The 17,925-nt window shown below is 43.6% G+C and overlaps 2 protein-coding genes across 3 annotated transcripts; one reads left to right on the top strand and one right to left on the bottom strand.

Annotated features, from left to right (window-relative positions):
• Nucleotides 1–6,411: 6,411 nt before the first annotated feature.
• Nucleotides 6,412–7,378, bottom strand: LOC126558574 (solute carrier family 25 member 44). The gene has a single exon (XM_050214608.1). It carries the CDS (start codon nucleotides 7,376–7,378, stop codon nucleotides 6,413–6,415), a length of 966 nt encoding a protein of 321 aa, XP_050070565.1. The 3' UTR covers nucleotide 6,412.
• A 144-nt stretch (nucleotides 7,379–7,522) lies between these two features.
• On the top strand, nucleotides 7,523–11,484 carry LOC126558090 (signal peptide peptidase-like 3). 2 transcript variants are annotated; one of them, XM_050214037.1, is made up of 6 exons: nucleotides 7,523–7,533; nucleotides 9,502–9,923; nucleotides 9,992–10,114; nucleotides 10,333–10,981; nucleotides 11,068–11,188; nucleotides 11,245–11,484. In XM_050214037.1, the coding sequence occupies exons 2-6, from the start codon at nucleotides 9,599–9,601 to the stop codon at nucleotides 11,311–11,313; spliced, it is 1,287 nt and encodes a 428-aa protein (XP_050069994.1). In that variant the 5' UTR covers nucleotides 7,523–7,533; nucleotides 9,502–9,598; the 3' UTR covers nucleotides 11,314–11,484. The 2 variants fall into 2 exon arrangements, with proteins under 2 accessions (XP_050069994.1, XP_050069993.1); XM_050214036.1 differs by lacking the exon at nucleotides 7,523–7,533 and having other exon boundaries at nucleotides 9,493–9,923; nucleotides 11,245–11,483.
• Nucleotides 11,485–17,925: the final 6,441 nt, after the last annotated feature.

Raw genomic sequence — 17,925 nt, 5'->3', positions numbered from 1 at the left:
AAATCTACTAGGGCGGAATTTTTATTTAATAATTGACCCTTCATTTTCTTCTTCGTCATTATCTGCCATCTGGCTTTCCTAGACTTAATTTTCTCCTAAGCTGCATAGTCAGTCCTGCGTATAGGTAGAATATCCGAACAGGATTCAAAACCCTGTTCAGCCTTGTGGAAATCGGCTCCACCACCTTCTAGTCCACCAGGTCATCTCTATTTAATAACAATATCTAACTCTTCGGTAGCATTGCTGAGCTGACTGACAAATGTATTTGATATTTATTAAATACATAGTCCACCGGGATGCGGCTTAACTGAAGGATGCTGAATGCTGCCAGCTTTTTCTTCTTGGCTTAACGACCACTAAAGGTCAAGCCGGCCATCGAATGTCTTACCAGACTTGCCGATACCACGTAGTGAGGTTAGTCAGTCCTCAACTGCGGGGCAACGGTCCGAATGGGATTTGAACCCCGGTTTGAATGCTGGCCCTGCCGCCCCCTGAATGCTGCTATACTCATATTATACTCAAAATTTTCGGACAATCTGTTGAATTCCTAGGCCATTGATGAATTGGGGTCATTTGAACCGTATTACGTGTTTCTATGCTGTTCTTGTAACGTTTGTGCTGACAATTTTCTAATAGTGCAATAGTGCCTCATAGTAAACTTAACAGACCTAGCAAACCTAATAAACCTAACAAATAATGCTTGAGCATTTCTGCGCCTGTTTTGTAAAGTCTGTGTCGCGCCCTGTAGGGAGGTAAATAGTTTGGGTCTTACCATGGTAAACGTCAAACAGCAAGACGGCAAAATCTTTTTTTAAATCGATTCGATTTTTGGTCCATAATTCCGAATGTGGGCATATAAAAATTAAACCACATTCCATGATGGGGCTGACCAGCGCACAATATAAGGCTTTTATACAAGTAGGAGCGTTAAAGTCTCCCGCTACTTTCAAAATCAAACTTAGCGTCCTATTAGCACGTCCTGGTGTTGTATAAAATTATGTTTAGTATCAAATATAATGCCTAGGGGCGGCCGGTGGAGTAGGCGACAGTGGCGCCAGTCTTCAAACGTCAGGCCCGGGGTTCAAATCCCATCCGGACCGTCCCCCCGTAGTGAGGTCTGACTAACCAACTACGTGGTATCGGCAGTCTAGAAAGCCATTTCGATGGCCGGCACGATCTTAGAGGTCGTTACGTCAAGAAGAAGTTAATGCCCAGAACCTGTACTTCGTTTTTCCGTACTAGTAATTGTCCGTTAATGGGATAGTCATTGGAAATTAGAGCTCGCACATGTGTAAAAGACGGAACATTTTTCAACGCACAAAGACAGCATGTTACGCAGCCACCACTCAACAAAGGTGCCATTTAACGCCATTTGCAGCATTGATGAATTTCCACCGTTGTGACCGACAGCCACGAATAGCTTAAAATTGTCAGCACGCTTGAAGAAACAGGACTTTGGATTTAACAATCCTTTAAAAAATAATAATAATTACACCCGGGACTAAAGTCTTCCGGATACTGATACGAAAGCTAAAAATAGCCCATTTCGTAGTTTAAAAAAAATTATAGCTTATTTCTATAGTTTGTAGCGATATAAACGAATAGCAATCCGATTCTTATCATTCATTGCTCTCCAAATTTTTCCTTCAGCTCCCTTGAGCCACAAATCTACACAAGTCTACGAACTTTATGGAAAGTTGTCGAATAGGGAAAAGAATGTTAGAGAGTAATCCACGGAGAAGTCATACTCTGTGATATTTTTCGCTCCATTCGGTCCCCACACTCGACCATCGATGGCAGAGTTACTGTTGCTTCAGACGATCTGTATGTGTTTTTGTGTGTTTTTTTAAATGTATTTTCACGTTCGTTTCACTGTATTTCGTTTTGCTGATTGTTGTAAATTGTGGTTCCTCTCTTCGTGTTTCTTCAGCAAGATTGCTAACCATTGCGTCCGTATTGCTTTTTCAGCGTGGTAGGTCCAGCGAACGTTTAGATCTTTCATAATATTTTTCTTTGCTTCTTCTTATGGCACAGTCTGATGCTTCATCATTGCCGTATGAACGTTGCCGATGGTGCATTAGTCTATTGTTTCATCTCCCGGTTTAGTCGTTGCTGGTCCATTTTTCCCTCGCACATCACACAATTCTCTTGCCGCCGATTCTGACGAATGCAGCAATCGCGGGGTAGCAGCTCAGGACACGTGTATTTATGAATGTAATTCCATTGTTTCAGTGCCCACGGTGGGCAAAGAGCCGAAGCAGCTTTTGCAGCCTGCTGGCATAGATTTCCTACTCATAAAAGCTGTAGCCACAGACAAAGAGGGAAACGATAGGGAAACTGGCACACTGGCCGACCACTAAAATAAAGCCGCAATTGTTTGTTTTTATAACAGGTCGCACGCGAATCCGATTGCAACAACAGGCAGGCGGTAAAAAAAGCACGTCCAGACCGGCGGTGTGTTACCATCAGCGCCGCGTACCAGCAACATCTTGGCTAACCTTTTAACATTTTCCCTGCAACCTTTAACCGCTCTGCCATGGTGAAGATAAAGCGCGCTAACTGGTCTCGTTCGGAAGCCTCATTGCGTTTAAAGGTGAACTCACTAGATATTTGCCTTAATGGTGATAAATGGGTTTACATTGCCCGCCACTGAGTGAGAGATTTGCGATTTCTTTCACAGCGATGAACGGTTTGAAATTGGTTAATTTCTGGTTTTTATGGAGTGTGTAGTGTAGGTTGTTCGTGGAAAAACTCTATGTCGTGCAAAATTAATATCTTTTGTCGACATATTTTTATAGACGAAGCTTAAAACTGTTACAAATATCAAATAATTCAAAATCTTAAAATATTTTTACCTAATCATGTTTGAAGATTTGAGTTTATAAATTACTTCGAGAGAAACACATTTAAAAGCATATTATTTCGTCTTATAGCTTTACCTTTGGTAACCGAGAAGAAAAGTTTTGGAGTTCAAGAAAATAAAATATGTGATTAGTGTTGAGTCGTGAGCCGAAGAGTTACCTCAATCGCTCTGCTCACCTAACTGACTGCGCTCACTGTGCTCCATTGAAATCACGTAGCTCAGCACTGAGCGAAGAGCCTTCTGAACGAACTGAACGGTTTGCGAACAGTGCTCAGAAGAGCGTATTTAGCGATGCGCAACTATGGGCTATGGAAGTTGGCGGCCATTCTCACTCCGCGCAGTCAAATAAGCTGCTTGAGCCAACATTATTTTTGAGGTTCGTCTTCTTGAGTCACCCGGAAACAGCTGAACCACTGAATACAAGTACGATCGATCGGGCACAAGCTAGCGCATCAAGCAATCGTCCAATAAATTGTTCGATCGATCAATTGATAACAGTTACACTTCATATGGCGGCTTCATAGGGTAACAACCGCACCGGTTTTCACACGGTAGGACCGGAGTTCAAATCTCATCAGGGCTGTCCCCCTTAGTAAGGACCGATCATTAAACTACGTAGTACCTGCGAGTCTAGTAAGTCGTTCGAGGACCGGGTCTGACTGTAGACGGTCGTTAAGCCATGACAAATAAGAAGGAGGAAGTTCTCTTTTATCTTTAAACGATCTTAAGTCACATCAATACTTGATAACAGTGCTTGAGTCCAGACCAAAATCGCCAGCAGAAAATGGAGTAACCCTATAAACTAGGCCGTATTGAAAATCGTCATCCAATTTCCATACCTCCTGAGAACAGAGCAACCATTAGTTGTGGGCCCCCTATCATTGCTATAGTCTCTGGATCTTGTTTTAGGTGAAGTTTCCGCCAATAAAAAAAAAGGTGTAGGCTTCGTATTCCTCACCCCCTGAAAACATCATCCCCGTCCTAGCTGATCGAAACGCCCTACGTGGCCTCGTGACCCAAACCGTCCCAAATTGCTAAGAAGACGAAAAAACTGGAAAAATGAAGCGATCGTTTCGTGGCCATCGTCGCAAAAAAAAACACGAGGGGAGCAAATCAGCGTCGTGAGAATTCGGTTGTCTCCAATCGAAAACTGGAGCTCGGTGGAAGCCCGTGTAAAGCTAATCTTCAGTTTTTCATCTACGCGACGTTGTTGCGGTTGCGTCTCCACCATTGTACGGCAAGGGATTTTCCCGCCGGCGCTTTACATTCCTCAGTTCGTATGCTCTCGATTTATGATTCTGTTATGAAGCATGCAACCATTACCAACAGACTCCATCCGTTTTTTTGAGGTGGATATCGTTACGGGATCTAAGATACTAACCAGCACCAATATCCGTAGCTAGAAAACGCCTAGCGCTGGCAATTAAAGCCGAACCCGAACGAAACGCAATCCATGTCCAAATGTTTTCATCACGATCGCGTGTTGAAGATCCGGGTCGAAGAACTTCCCAGTAGTAGTGGGTTAAGAATCTTACCTTGCAAGAGCAGAAGAAATATGCATTTACAATCGTAAGCACCATGCTCTGCCTGTTTATACAGCACTCTTTCGCCATGATTGCACCCCAGCATCGGTAGCCAAACGTTGAGGGCCCGACACACAAGCACCCGGTGGCACATATAGTGCTCATCTTTCCACGGGTTTTGTTTATTTATTTCCCTGCTTCCCTTTCTATTGTTTCTCTAAACAACACCGCTGACGACGCGCTCAGTTGCAGTAGGAGACGTGGGAGAAATTCCGCATCAACAGCAATTTAACATAAATAATTACCACTAAATCGCGTCACGGTGTAGACGATGCTGAGCATAATATTTCAATAATCCAACCGTTCTCTTCTCCGCGGAACTGCCACCAGTCTGTGCAGTCGCACACGCGTGCCTGAGGCTTTCTCTTTTCCATCGTTAAAAATTTGTTGGATATTTAATGGTGGGTGTACCGACAGCATCAAGCAACAAATTAACATGTGTGGTTTAATGCCACAATCTTTTTGTTTTGTTTTTTTTTTTATTTTGTTAGTTAAATTATTTTGTCTCCTGCTTGGGTTACACAAATTATTTTTATTAACTAAGGGATGTGAGGAAAAAACTCGGTAGGAAGTCAACTAAGCACACGAACCGAAAGCGGAACACAGGGACATTGTTGTCGAACAGGTGATACGAGCGATTGAAGCCCGAAAGAGCTCTAATAAAATAGGATGGGACGTGCAAAGAAGGTGGTCTCCTCATTCCTAAGTGAAGCAACATCCAGATCAAGGGAAAGGAAGCTTGCTATGTAGCAGGACCGGAAGTTGGATTGTCGAGTTTCTATAGAGTCTAACCCAAGAAGCTGACAGAGCCATTTGATAGCCTGCAAGGAAGCGACGTATAACTCACAAGAAAGCACGGGGTAATCTTCGCTGTACATTCTCCAGTCTGGCCATTACGGTCGAGCCTGGGGGAGCGGGACTAGATAACGGTAGCGTAGTTCAGAGTGGATCGGAACCAGCAACAAGGGGTTTGCCAAGACGAACAAGGTCTGAGAGAGGCTTTGCTATAACAATAATTTTACTAATATTATAAGATTCAGTTGAAAGACGAATTAGTTCGGAAAAATACTCCAACAAGCTGATCTGAGCACAGTGCATCCTTGTAGGGTAACGAATTTGAAACATGTTTGCTTTATTAAAGCTGTTTTTTTTTGTTTATATAATTTTTTGGTTTATATTTCTCCACGCACAGACACGCGTGTTATCTCCTTCTCGTGTTTCTATTGTCAATTTCATAATGTTTTACAAACAATAACAGCATAATAGCAACAATAAAAAAAAAAAAACATTCTTCTAGCTTAGCTTTTTTCTTTTGCTTTTGGGGTGGAAATAAAATTAAATGTGATACTGTGTTTGGGCAAAGTGATCAAGTAGTAAATTTGCTTTAATTGCTTTTTTCCGAGAGCAACTCAAATGGTATAAAAAGAAGATATAATATACATGTATATTTGCATCTACACAGAACTTTCATGCATGATCTACGATTCTCAATCGGCATTCGCATCGAATGGAAGGAAATTTACAAGCGCTGTGTATAGTGGTGCCTTCACATGCGAAAGTATATGCTGTTGTCAGATTCTAGACGCGATATTGTCGTACAGTTTTGTTCCTTTTAGAACAGATTTAGTTTTTGTGTGCAAAATTTTAGCTTCACACGAGTGTTGTGTTTTCCCTCCATTCTTTCTGAATGTTTTTTTTTTTTTTTTGTATTGCACATTCATCTTAGGTTCTATTGTTTTGTTCTTGTTTAACTTAGCTTACTTGCTATCATTATTCACTTACTGTTACGGTTCACGGGTACTGGGGTACGCGTCCAAATTTTTAACATTGGTTTCCTTAGGCTCTATGATCCATGGTGAGATATACACACTGGTGTAAACGAATCTACAAATGAACATTATGACGACGATCGTACATCCTACAACTGCAGCTTGCTGTACATAAAATAGAACGCCCTTTCTAGTCGTTACCACTTGATCATGTGCCGGTACTGCTCGTTTACCGATACCCGCTTGATCGTTTCATAACCGAGAATGATACTGAAGGAAAACGCGGCCGATTGCACTAACCGTGCCGTCAGTCCCTTGAAAAACATGTGAAAGTGTTCCTCGTGCCAAAGCTCCCGGAAAGCTACGCTCATCGAATCGAGCCGCTGCACCTGCAATCGGGCCCGCACAATATCGAGCGGGTTCGTTATGATCGTCGTGGTGAATCCTCCGAAGCTACCGGCCACACACTGCACAAACAAATGCGACACCCAGGGTGGTACGATTTTTAACAGCTCGTCCTGATACAAATGATAGAATGCCCACCACATGGCCGAGTTCGGTACGTACGCCATCAGGCTCGCTGTGTAACCACGGTAAAATCCACGCACACCGTCCCGGCGAAGAATTTCTCTTGCAATGTCACGCGTAATCCGTAACCGGCTGCTACCCTTGTCGAAGTTAATTCCGAGCGGATTGACCGCTCCGTGCTTGCCACCGTGTGCTCCCATTCCCAGTACCATCGCGTGTTGCGAGATCACATCGAACGGTACGATAATGGTTTGGCCAACGAGCGAAGCGCATCCGCCCGCTACGAGTGATTTTACGCGCTGGTTTGCACCGTACTGACCCAGCACGTGACGGACACCTTCGTACGTGCTAATGTAAAATACGCCACTCACAATTTGCACCGACGAGATCCAGAATCCTCGATACAGTCCCGGCATACCCTCCGCACGATAGATCTTGATCCCGGCATCGATCATACCCTTGTAGATATCGTTCCGGAACTGTACCTGTAGCTGCGTTTTGATCACCGTCAGCGGGTACAGGGCACAGCGGACCGAAAACGAGCTGAGCATCGAGAGCGGGAAGAACTTGCGCTTGTCCATCATATCCCACTCGATGGTGCGCAGAAACGTTCCGCTCGTCCCTCCGTCAGCCATTTTTGCTATTTTGTGTGTATGTTTTCTATGGGGTTCGCAACTGCTGTGAGCTTTTTCTTTTATGATAGCACGCTTTTAACAGCTGATTGTATTACACGGCGTCGGGGACTTATCTAGCTGATAATCGGGGGTGATGCTGCTGTCAGTGTGTGCGTGTTTGCCGTTGTATGATGTAAATCCCTCACGGCGACAGTGACGTCACACCAGCGATTGACCAGATGGCGAAATATGGTCCATGTATTGCATGTCGAACCGAAAAGCAACCTGCCGGGCGCGGTTGACCTTGTGATGTAGTGCGGCAGTGTCAGGTCAACTGGTAGCTGCAAAAGCTTGAGCTGAGTTCGTTTGTGCGTTGGTTCACCGTTGCTTTAATCTATTAATGCCGGATCCAATAATCCTGTATACAAAAGAAAGCGAAAATCAGTGACGATTATCAAGTTATGATTTCCATTTTATTTCCGCATTATCAGCAACATTCGTTTGACGGTAGTCCCTAGCATTACCATGCTCACAGTCATCACAATACATACACGACGGTCTAGTGTGTTGGGTTCGTCTCAAGCCACTGTTTATGTAATGTTATGTAGCGAAGGGGGTTCTTTCTGCGAACGGTTTGTAGTAGTTAGGTTTTCACTCTTTCTTTACGGTTGCCGCACACACACGATGCATTCTTTCTCGTATCGCAAATCGGACATTACTGTTTAGGTCACAAACTGTCCGTCCAACACATCCTTAACTTGCTTACCTTCGTTTTGCACTGCAGCGCCTTCGTTGTTTTCCAGCGCCCTTCATGGCATGGAAAAGTCCTCGAAAAGTATGAACTTGCCAATCTTTTCAACAAGCTCGTTTTGATCTTTGGCAGGTTGTGGAGCTAGTATGCCTTTAATTTTCAGCACCGAGGCAACCGACTGTCGTAATTCATTCTGCTCCAGGGGGTTGCAATAGGCACTAAGAAAATCCGTCTTTTCTTCGAAATTACACCCGAAGGGAAGGAGAAAACTCTTTTTATGATGATTCTGTGTGTTGAAAAATATGCAATCACGAAAAAAAACAAGCAATGTGACAGCTGACGTTCAGTGCAAAAGAGATGAAGTTGCGTGTATCTCTTGTCATCTCTTTCGCACGGTTTTAAAGAGCGCTGTCAAATGTCAGTCGACAGCGAATGCTATAAAAATTATAGCAGTCAGGTTTGCTGCAAATGTTTGGAATGCACAGTGGGTGATCATCAAGTAATCGATTTTATTTTTTATTTGTACTAATCTTTCCTGTTTCATTTCTCTAATAAATACGATATTTATGCTTATTTACCAAATATAATGATAATCAATATTCCTTGTTGATAAAATAGCTTCTGCTATATCTGCGTTTTTTAATTTGTGTTTGTTTAGATATTTTTCTCTCTAATTCGTGTGTTTTCGTGAAGTTTTTATTTTACTTAAAATTAGTGTTTTATCGAAAATAAAATATGTAATTCGTTGAACAGAATTGTAATTAAATAGATTTCAAAACTTTTCTATTTATTTTATCTCTTCGATCGGTGCCATTTGTTGACAGCAGCAAATGGTGTTTTCACCATCAGCTGGATTGTTTGTGTGTGAAAAAAGCTCTCTCTGGGAAGAAAGTGTACCGATGGCGACCCAACTATATTTGCCCTGATATTGTTTGCATAATGATAAAGTGAGTTCGATACACCAAATCCATCGTTCGGAGCATATGTACAATGTTACGGTAATCTAAACGGTGTTATTTTAGGTGTTTAGAGCATAATATTCAATGGTGCCATTCGTACATAAGCAAACAGGCATGATGTTTATGCTTTCACTTACCTTTTTTCTTCTTTCGTTTCTCTCACCTTTCCTGTAGATAAGAAATCAATCAGTATTTGCGAGGAGCGTCCGTTCAACATCTGCCGACGATAGCGGTCACGAAGGTTTGCCATATACCGCAAACGAGTTCATGATGAAGGTGGTGCAATAAGTTCTCGTTGTCCGGTTGCGTTTGCTCCTGCTTGGAACGAGCACCGGAAGGCGAGATTTAGTGTTGGGTGGACGGGTAGCTGCGTAAGGACAATCACTTCATTCAACATCGCTGTCGTTAGTGTGCGTGTGTTTGTGTGTGTGTAGATCAGTAGTATCTGTAGTACTTGGACAAAAGCATACGTACGTACACGACGCCCCGCCGCGTATCAACCGCTCTCTTACCTGGCTCGGCCGTACCGCCATGTCGGAAGGATTTGGCAACGGCCAACAGGAAGGAGCAGCAGCAGCAGCGGCAGCGGCGGCAGCAGCAGCTGCGGCAGCAGGACAGCTAGTAGTGGACGATAACCTTCTCGGGCACGGTGGTGACGGCAACGAATACCAGTGGGCGTACGGCACGATCATGGACTCGTCCCGCGTCTCGACCTGTCTCATCTCAATGCTGCTGATCGTGTACGGCAGCTTTCGGAGTCTCAACATGGAGCAGGAACAGCGGGAAAAGGAAAAGAAACGACAGAGCGAAAGCATGAACAATCTTCTGACCGGTGAACCTGTCCAGCCAGAACAGAGTGAGTTCCGCGCATAACCTTGTCTCACGTGGTGATTCTAAAGTAATCTTTTCACTTTTAATTTACAGATAAATTTGCTACATTAGACACAATGCACGCACTGTGTCTTCCGCTCGGAGCATCGATCTCATTGCTGGTGATGTTTTTCTTCTTCGATTCGATGCAAATGTTGTTTGCCGTATGTACAGCAAGTAAGTGTTTTGGGTTGTCTGGAACGCACCCACGGTTCCGACCCCGTTTCGGCACAGTTCCGGACGATTACGAACGGTTCTCACGATGCCTGACGTTTGCGGCCGATTCTAAACGGTTCCGGAACCAGTTCTGCCTTTTGTAACAGCGACCAAGACTTCGCACAACTCTCTCCAGTACTAATTATCCTTTCCATCCCTTTTGCTACCTATCGTTGCAGTAATAGCCACCGTTGCATTAGCGTTCCTGCTGCTCCCGATGTGCCAGTACATCATTCGGCCATGCACGGACGGTAATCGGATATCGTTCGGCGTCTGTGGTCGCTTTACAGCGGCGGAACTGTTTAGCTTTTCGCTTGCCGTATCGATCGTTTGCATCTGGGTGCTGACCGGACACTGGCTGCTGATGGATGCGATGGGTATGGGCCTGTGCGTGGCATTCATTGCATTTGTGCGACTTCCGAGCCTGAAGGTGTCTACGCTGCTGCTAACCGGGCTGCTTATCTACGACGTTTTCTGGGTGTTCTTTTCCTCGTACATCTTCAGCACAAACGTGATGGTGAAGGTGGCCACACGGCCGGCAGACAATCCGGTCGGTATTGTGGCGCGCAAGCTAAACCTGGGCGGTATCGTGAAGGAACCGCCAAAACTGAACCTTCCGGGCAAGCTGGTATTCCCAAGCATTCACAACAGCGGCCACTTTTCGATGCTTGGTCTGGGAGATATCGTAATGCCGGGGCTGCTGCTGTGCTTCGTGCTGCGCTACGACGCGTACAAAAAGTCCCAGTCCACGCAGACGGCCGAAACTGGCGTACCACCACCGAAAGGAGTTGGCTCGAAGCTTACTTATTTTCATTGTTCCTTATTAGGGTGAGAGTCTCACAGCGTGCGCTGTTTGTCTGTTTTGGAATTTAAAATAATTGTGAAAAAACACTTTTTTTGTTGGTTTCTTGCAGTTACTTCCTTGGATTGTTAACCGCGACTGTCAGTTCTGAAGTATTCAAAGCGGCCCAACCGGCGTTGCTATATCTCGTACCGTTTACACTGCTACCTCTGCTGACGATGGCATATCTGAAGGTAGGAAGATCGCGAAATGTTACCATTCCGAAGCTTAAGCTACTATTCGTTTCCAGGGTGATCTGCGGCGCATGTGGAGTGAACCGTTCATCATCCAGCAAGCATCAAAGCAGCTCGAGGTGTAAACCGATGCTGAAATGCTCTCCGTGGACGATAACGATACAGCAACAACAAGCTCTGTACGCAAAACAAAAAAATAGTATTAAGTGCAACTAACTCTTACACAAGCCGATATAGTGTAATGGAAAGCGGAAGGACTACTGCAATTATATGCAACAGGCCGTATTATAGCGGTGGTGCAAGGGGGTACCGCGCAATTGCAAATTGTGATTGCGTCGCTGCAAACGCACAGCACCGGTGTAAACGAATGAACAAAATTTGAACAAAGCAAACCCTCCTTTTTTAGCACATCTCCTCCCCCCCCCCCAACACTCTCGGTCAGCTCGGGCACATCCCAGGGCAAAGGTAGTAGTCGTGTAAGGTTTAGATTGTGGCTAGGTTTAACGATAAAAAGAAAGCAAAAAACGACGACCGCCGGCGCGGCATGGCACGACGGATGGTGAATCATTTAAGGTAGTTTAACAATATTTTGAATGTGATTAGGCGTTAGGGAATTAGGCGTTTGTGTGTTTGTATGTGTGTTTTCAGAAGCGTGAAGCGGAAGCAGAAAACGCGCAACAACAAAAACATTCAAATCAAAAATGTTGAAGGTCTGAAGGGAATAGCGCCCAACCAAAGCGCGTCATGGTGTGCATACATGCTGCGTATGCCCTATCGCGCTACGAATGCAGTAGGCTGTAGGATTAAATCTCATTTTGCATCTTTCGGGCGCTCCCCCTTTGCGTACATACGTAACATTCGTTCTCAGCACGGATTTCGTTCGCCGAGCACTCAAAAGTAATTCAATTCCCCTTAAAAATATGCTTGCTCGATTCAAAACCCCTGGTAGAACTGTTACTGTCTACTGTTGGTTTTGTATCGGAGTAGACGAGATTTTGTGAAAAGGAAATAACTCATTTCGACCCGGAGCAGCCTTCAAAGCGGCAGGATCGGGGCTCATATCCCATCCGGAGTGTTTCGCCATCAGTTAGTGTTTACTAACTACGTGGTATCGGCAAGTCTAGTAAGTCAATATCCAAAGCCGTTAAGCCAAGAAGAAGAAGAAACTCATTTCGAAGTGAGCGGGTCGAATCTCGACGAAAGTAGTCCGTGCTGAGGGCGATTACACGATTATATGGCAAGTGGCATTACAGAAGTGCAGTGCACGTGCGTATTTCGTCTGCTTGCCACTCATCAGTTACTCTATTTCAACGCGTGTAAGTGTGTCCATTTTTGTGCGCCACTTTTTTTTGCTTTTATTTTCTTCAAAATTATACTTTCTCTTTGTCCCTCTGACCTTAATACCGCCCGAGCGAGCTATATTAAGAATGGCTACTTATTGGAGTTTCAGGCTTTGATTTTTATAGCGCACGACAATTAAGAAGCCTTGCGCTTGATTTACTGTTGTACGGCCGAATGATACGCATTTTTCCTTTGGTTTGTCCTAAATTATGTGCGAATGAGATTTTAAAATCGATAGTGAAATTTTTGCCTCAAAAAATGCTTTCTATTTGTTCGTATGAAATGCAATGGTTACATACAACTTACATACCTATAGACGCCCGTTGCAACTCTTCTGCATGTTGGAGAGTAATCGGTATCATAACACACATCATTTAAAGTTAGCAAAAACGGAACCATTCGATCCAGTGTTCAGTGGCCTCCATTCGGCTGTTGACCGATGGCGTAAAAGAATCCGAAGAATCGGATCAGATCACATATGGCAGTGAGGCAAGCAAAGAATTTCAAATTTGCCTTTTCCCCTCTTAAACCCGTTTTTGTATCGTGTATCATCCAATTCATCCCGAGATCGCATCCACTCATCCGTATCCTTCGTGTTGTAGCCAACCTGTAATGGAACCGGTGAAAATGCTTTCTTTGTGTTCTCTGAATCAAGTTCGCAAAAGTGTATGTAAGACAGAACCCGAACTTCGATAACGCATAATGTGATAATTCTTTCTTTAATAGTATGATTTTTTATTTTGTATAATTTCCTATCTCTGCCCCGTCTCGAATGTATACTTTATATATATATATACTTTTTTCTATAATCAAAAGTACTGTTAATAATAGTGAAAAGAAATATAACTTTTAATTTTTCCAAAAAATAATCAGCAATAATATTTGATTTTATTATACAAGAATTTTACACGTAATTATGATAGTACGACGATGAGTTCCGCTTCCGGTGATGATACTGTACACTCAAAAATACTTCCCGAAGTAAGATAAGATAAGAAAAAATAGTTCACAAGTGTTCATGCACTTTAGAGAAACATTGTATACACTGGTGAGGTTGATTTGGACAATCAGAGCAGTATGTTGAGACTTTTTTCGTAGACTTTCTTGCTTCCGCTCGACCAAGCATTTCCACGTTCGTGCTATAACATCTAGTGCAACATCGTCTTGTCTTATGTGCAGGACCTTCTTTTACTTGCAGGAAGTGTCTTTTAAGTTTGCGCACTGTAGTAGTAGAATTGGTAGTGGTACTAGTACTTTTATTAGTATTTTGATCATTAACCTTCTTTATAAGTGCCTCAACCAATTGCTTGCGATATGTTGTGATGGGTATTTTCTTGCCTGTTGTTTCTTGATACAGGCAGTAGGAATTAACCACAGCCGTATTTAGTAACAGATCTAACGCTATTTTGCGGTACCAGGTCATATTCCTTCGCAGCGCATTACCATACGCAGCCAGCTGCAGATAATTTTTAAAGGATTTTTTCCCCAAATTATAATCATCCACAACCCTTGGCTTACGGCCAGTTTCCTTAAAGGCAGTGTGTTTTGTGGAGAGTAGCAGTGCTTCGTGTGTAATAGTTTTCCACTTCATAACCGTTATCCCTTCTGCGTTCTCTCTTGCAAAGTATTCGCCAAACTTTAGCTGTTTGCGTTCAAATATTTTTGGAATATCCTTACGGTTGGTTTTTAAGCTTCCTATCAAATGCGTTCCACGAGCGATGAGTTGATTGGCCATATCAACACTGGTACACCAGCTATCTGCACAGAGTGTATGGCCATTGTTGAAGATACTTTTGCACAAATTCATGACAACTGTTGTTGGTAGATCCCTCACTTCCTCAGCTGTATTGATCGAGAAGCTGTAGGTATATCCAGGACCACAGCTCAGTTTGGTGATGTTTAAACCACTCATTTCCTCCGAACCGTTCTGTTTCGTGCTCGGCACAGTGACACGGATCGTATCGATCGAAATGATTTCCGTTGGCCGGTAATACGTTGCAAAGGTATGGTTCAGCTGTTCCACTAGTGGCATCATAACGTCTGTCTGTGTGGCTGCCGGTTCATTGTTAGCGAAGTTTATCATTCGCAACAAAATTTCAAACCTATTTCTACTCATAACCGTTGCCGGAAATGGATGTTTATACAACGGATCGGTTGACCAGTACAGTTCCATTGATGGGTATTTCACCAATCCCATCCAGAGCATGAGGCCAAAAAATCGTTTCATTTCTTCACTATTGGTTGCAACCCAATGTTTCACTCGATTCGAAACATTTTTTGCTTCGAGTTGAGCTGCATGCATGTTGGTAGCCTCTACGATTCGCTGCAGTATGTCCTCGGATACCATCAAAGCGTAAAAATCCCCTACATTGTCGCAATTTGCTGACCCGATTTTATGGACATCCGCACCACCTTGACCCGTGAATGGCTTTACAACGGGTAGATGTCCTCGTGGATCGAACCATTTATCAGTCTTTACTAAATGTTGTGATTCCCGATTAGGCCACGGTCCCGGCAAGCAAGTTTGTTCAGCTGAAGACGATGAATCCATCCCTATCCACCATGATATTAGGAGTGCTCGCCCAAATAACCGCGAAGGCTCATCTAAAAGCGTATCAAAAGGTGATTTTTCAAATAATTAGTTAGAAATAGCATTTGAAATTATTTAAACAAGTACTACCGAATTTTAGTTTGTTTGTATTGATTGTTTTTGTCACAACAACAAAATTACACATTTCGTGCAGTTGCTAAAAGACCCAGGAGACAAATCTGCTTAAACTGTTATTTCTCCGCGGTGAATGCGCTTTCTTATTTACAACCTTGAACAAATATGCAGATTATTCTTTTAGAAAACTAATTATATAGCTGGTTTCCGCAAATTCTTAGTCAATTAATTCATAAAAATATATATTTGCGAGTAATTTTTCGAAAAGTCTTATGTTTTGTTCATATAGCTATCTCTAATGTCGCACCGTTGAATCGTCTGCTGTGCGAGTGGGACAAATATATTTTTGCATTGCAGGCGATCGAACGGCGCGAAATAAGCGATAGCAATTTGAACAAAACATAAGATTTTTCGAAAAAAGCATCTCAAATAATGTTTGCATAAATTGTTTGACTAACGATTTGCAAAAACCAACTATATAATTAGATTTATGAAGTCTAATCTGCAAGTTTGCGAAGATTTGTCGTAAAAAGTGGTATCTCCGTGGAGAAATAACAGTTTGAAATTTACATTTCTTGGGGGGCCATGTCTATTACAAATGAAAGACCGTCAATTTGTAAACAAAAACGTCGTGGCCTGCTAGGAAACATCACCAAAATATGCGTGGCACACAACGTGTTAACACAATGGATCAAAATGTTGAACACTTTACGTCAAAAAGATTTTGGTCCATCTACCCACGTTATTCGCTTCGCAGCAGAACATTCGCACAATGCCCACACAGTATTTATTTACTGCATGCAAATGCTTCGCGAATTTAGAGATTCTCCTTTTCATTGCTCGAAACTGCTCTACAAATTAAATTAGCAGATCACTGTCTGGCTGGGTATTCAACGTATTCGAGCACTTCTGACAACTACGGCGACCAAGATTGCTACGCACGAGGTAAAATTTAGTTCCATTGCCAAGATACCTACAATGCACGCCACTGGGTGCTATAAAAAAAGACGAGCCCGATAAAAAAAAGACGAATGAAACAACAATTGCTCTTTCTCTCTGTCCTACTCTCTTGTTTATGTTTTGCAGAGCGGAGCCTACACAATTTGGGCAAAAATGAAGCGAGTGGCGCAACGTTTTCCAGCCGCCGTGTACGCGTTTTCGTCGTCTTAATCCTTTTTAATCACCGGTTACCACTCATAAATTTCGTTGTCGCTGAGTTAGTGAGCCTATCCCCCTGCCCCTCGAGCACCCTGGCTGCACAACCGATCAACCGACCGCACAAAACCGTTATCGGCAGGCGGCGGGCAATTAAGCGCAAAGGGTAAGGTAAAACATCGGTTGCCAAAACCAGGTGATAACGCAAGAGAGCCAATGGAAGAAAAAAAAAGTAGTCTTGGAATAAGAAAAGGGGAGGGAAAAAACCAACAACGATATCCAGAAGCAAAGAATCGCCTAAACAGTGCAAGTTTTTAGTATCGAGTGTCGAGTTTCGGTTGCTGTTTCAGGGCTGCTCCATCCGGACGGTTGTTTGTTTTATTGCCCTTCGCTGTGACCCATGCGATATGTGGTAGTAGTAGGCTGCAACGAACGGTGAACCGATGGTAGTTGCGTACCCGTGTCTTAGGCTTCTGCGTGTATTTTATAGAGGAGCATCGCAAATCACAGCGAGTACAGGAGTACACACAGGTTGCAATAAATAATTGTGAAGGATAATCGATTTGTTGCAGTGTAAGTGGCAGTTTTTTCCCCCTTAGCCAGCTGCGCGGTTCACAATTGTGTACGGCAGGAAAAGCGTGCTGGAGCGTGAATGAAAATGAATCGTAGCTGGCTGTGATAAACAGGATTCACACCTTCCTTCCCCCGCTTTCCTCCATCCCCGCCTCACACCGCGCTCTTGGGAAGTATGAATGAGAGTGGTTAGATTAGTGCATGTAAGCTGTTTTGGATATCCTCACTGCAATGGGTGTATGTTTGTGTATGTCTGTATACGCGGCACATTTCCTTTACAAAAGGTGCTGTTGATTAGGTTAGGTGTATGAGTGTGTGTTGAAAATTGGAGGATATACCGCCCACCGTTCCTTTCTACACAATCATGTGTACGTGTGTGTGTGCGTGTATCGTTATCCTTGTTGTGTGAGGAAGGTTGAGTGAGTGAGTAGAGTAGGTAACACAGTGTAGTGTGTAGCTTGGCTGCGTGTGCATCTCGTCGTGGAAAATCGAACTTTTCCTTGCAGCAAACACACCCCAAACGGGGAACAGGCACCACAGGCCCGCCACAAAACCGTGGGGATCCGTGACGGGATGTAATTATGTTTCGCCTACTGTTCATCTTTTGTTTCATCGGCCGTAGTGAAATTTGGTTCGTTCCTGTGCATCATTTTACTTTGCCGCGAGCTCGATACTAGCAGCGCCAGTCTAACAAGTGCATCACGACGGAACGTATCGCCTGCTGTCCAAAGTGTTCGAAGCACCGAAATAAAAGTGATAGAAATTAGTTGTTAATTCAATTGTTTAGGTTTGTTCCCCTTCCTTTGCGATAATTTACGCAACAGCGGCATTAAGTACAGGAATCGTAGTGCATCCTTGTGGAAGAGCGCGTGTGTGTGTGTAGTCGTGTGTTTTGTGCAAGTTTTTATACGCTGCTACCAGAAGCAGCGCGGGGCCATGTCCTTCGGTGGTGTTTTCGTGCAGCAGTGGTGAGCAGGAGCGAAACAAGCGCAGGTCGAAGGAA

The sequence above is a fragment of the Anopheles maculipalpis genome, chromosome 2RL (assembly GCF_943734695.1).
Source record: "Anopheles maculipalpis chromosome 2RL, idAnoMacuDA_375_x, whole genome shotgun sequence".
Classification (NCBI taxonomy): Eukaryota; Metazoa; Arthropoda; class Insecta; order Diptera; family Culicidae; genus Anopheles; species Anopheles maculipalpis.
This window is presented reverse-complemented; position numbering and strand designations above follow the sequence as displayed.

Excerpts from the sequence above, each read along its gene's own strand:
- LOC126558090 (XM_050214037.1), top strand. The coding sequence starts at position 9,599 with ATGTCGGAAGGATTTGGCAACGGCCAACAGGAAGGAGCAGCAGCAGCA. Across the intron at positions 10,982-11,067 it reads TTTCATTGTTCCTTATTAGG|TTACTTCCTTGGATTGTTAA; the intron begins GTGAGAGTCTCA and ends GGTTTCTTGCAG. Across the intron at positions 11,189-11,244 it reads TGACGATGGCATATCTGAAG|GGTGATCTGCGGCGCATGTG; the intron begins GTAGGAAGATCG and ends ATTCGTTTCCAG.
- LOC126558574 (XM_050214608.1), bottom strand. The coding sequence starts at position 7,378 with ATGGCTGACGGAGGGACGAGCGGAACGTTTCTGCGCACCATCGAGTGG.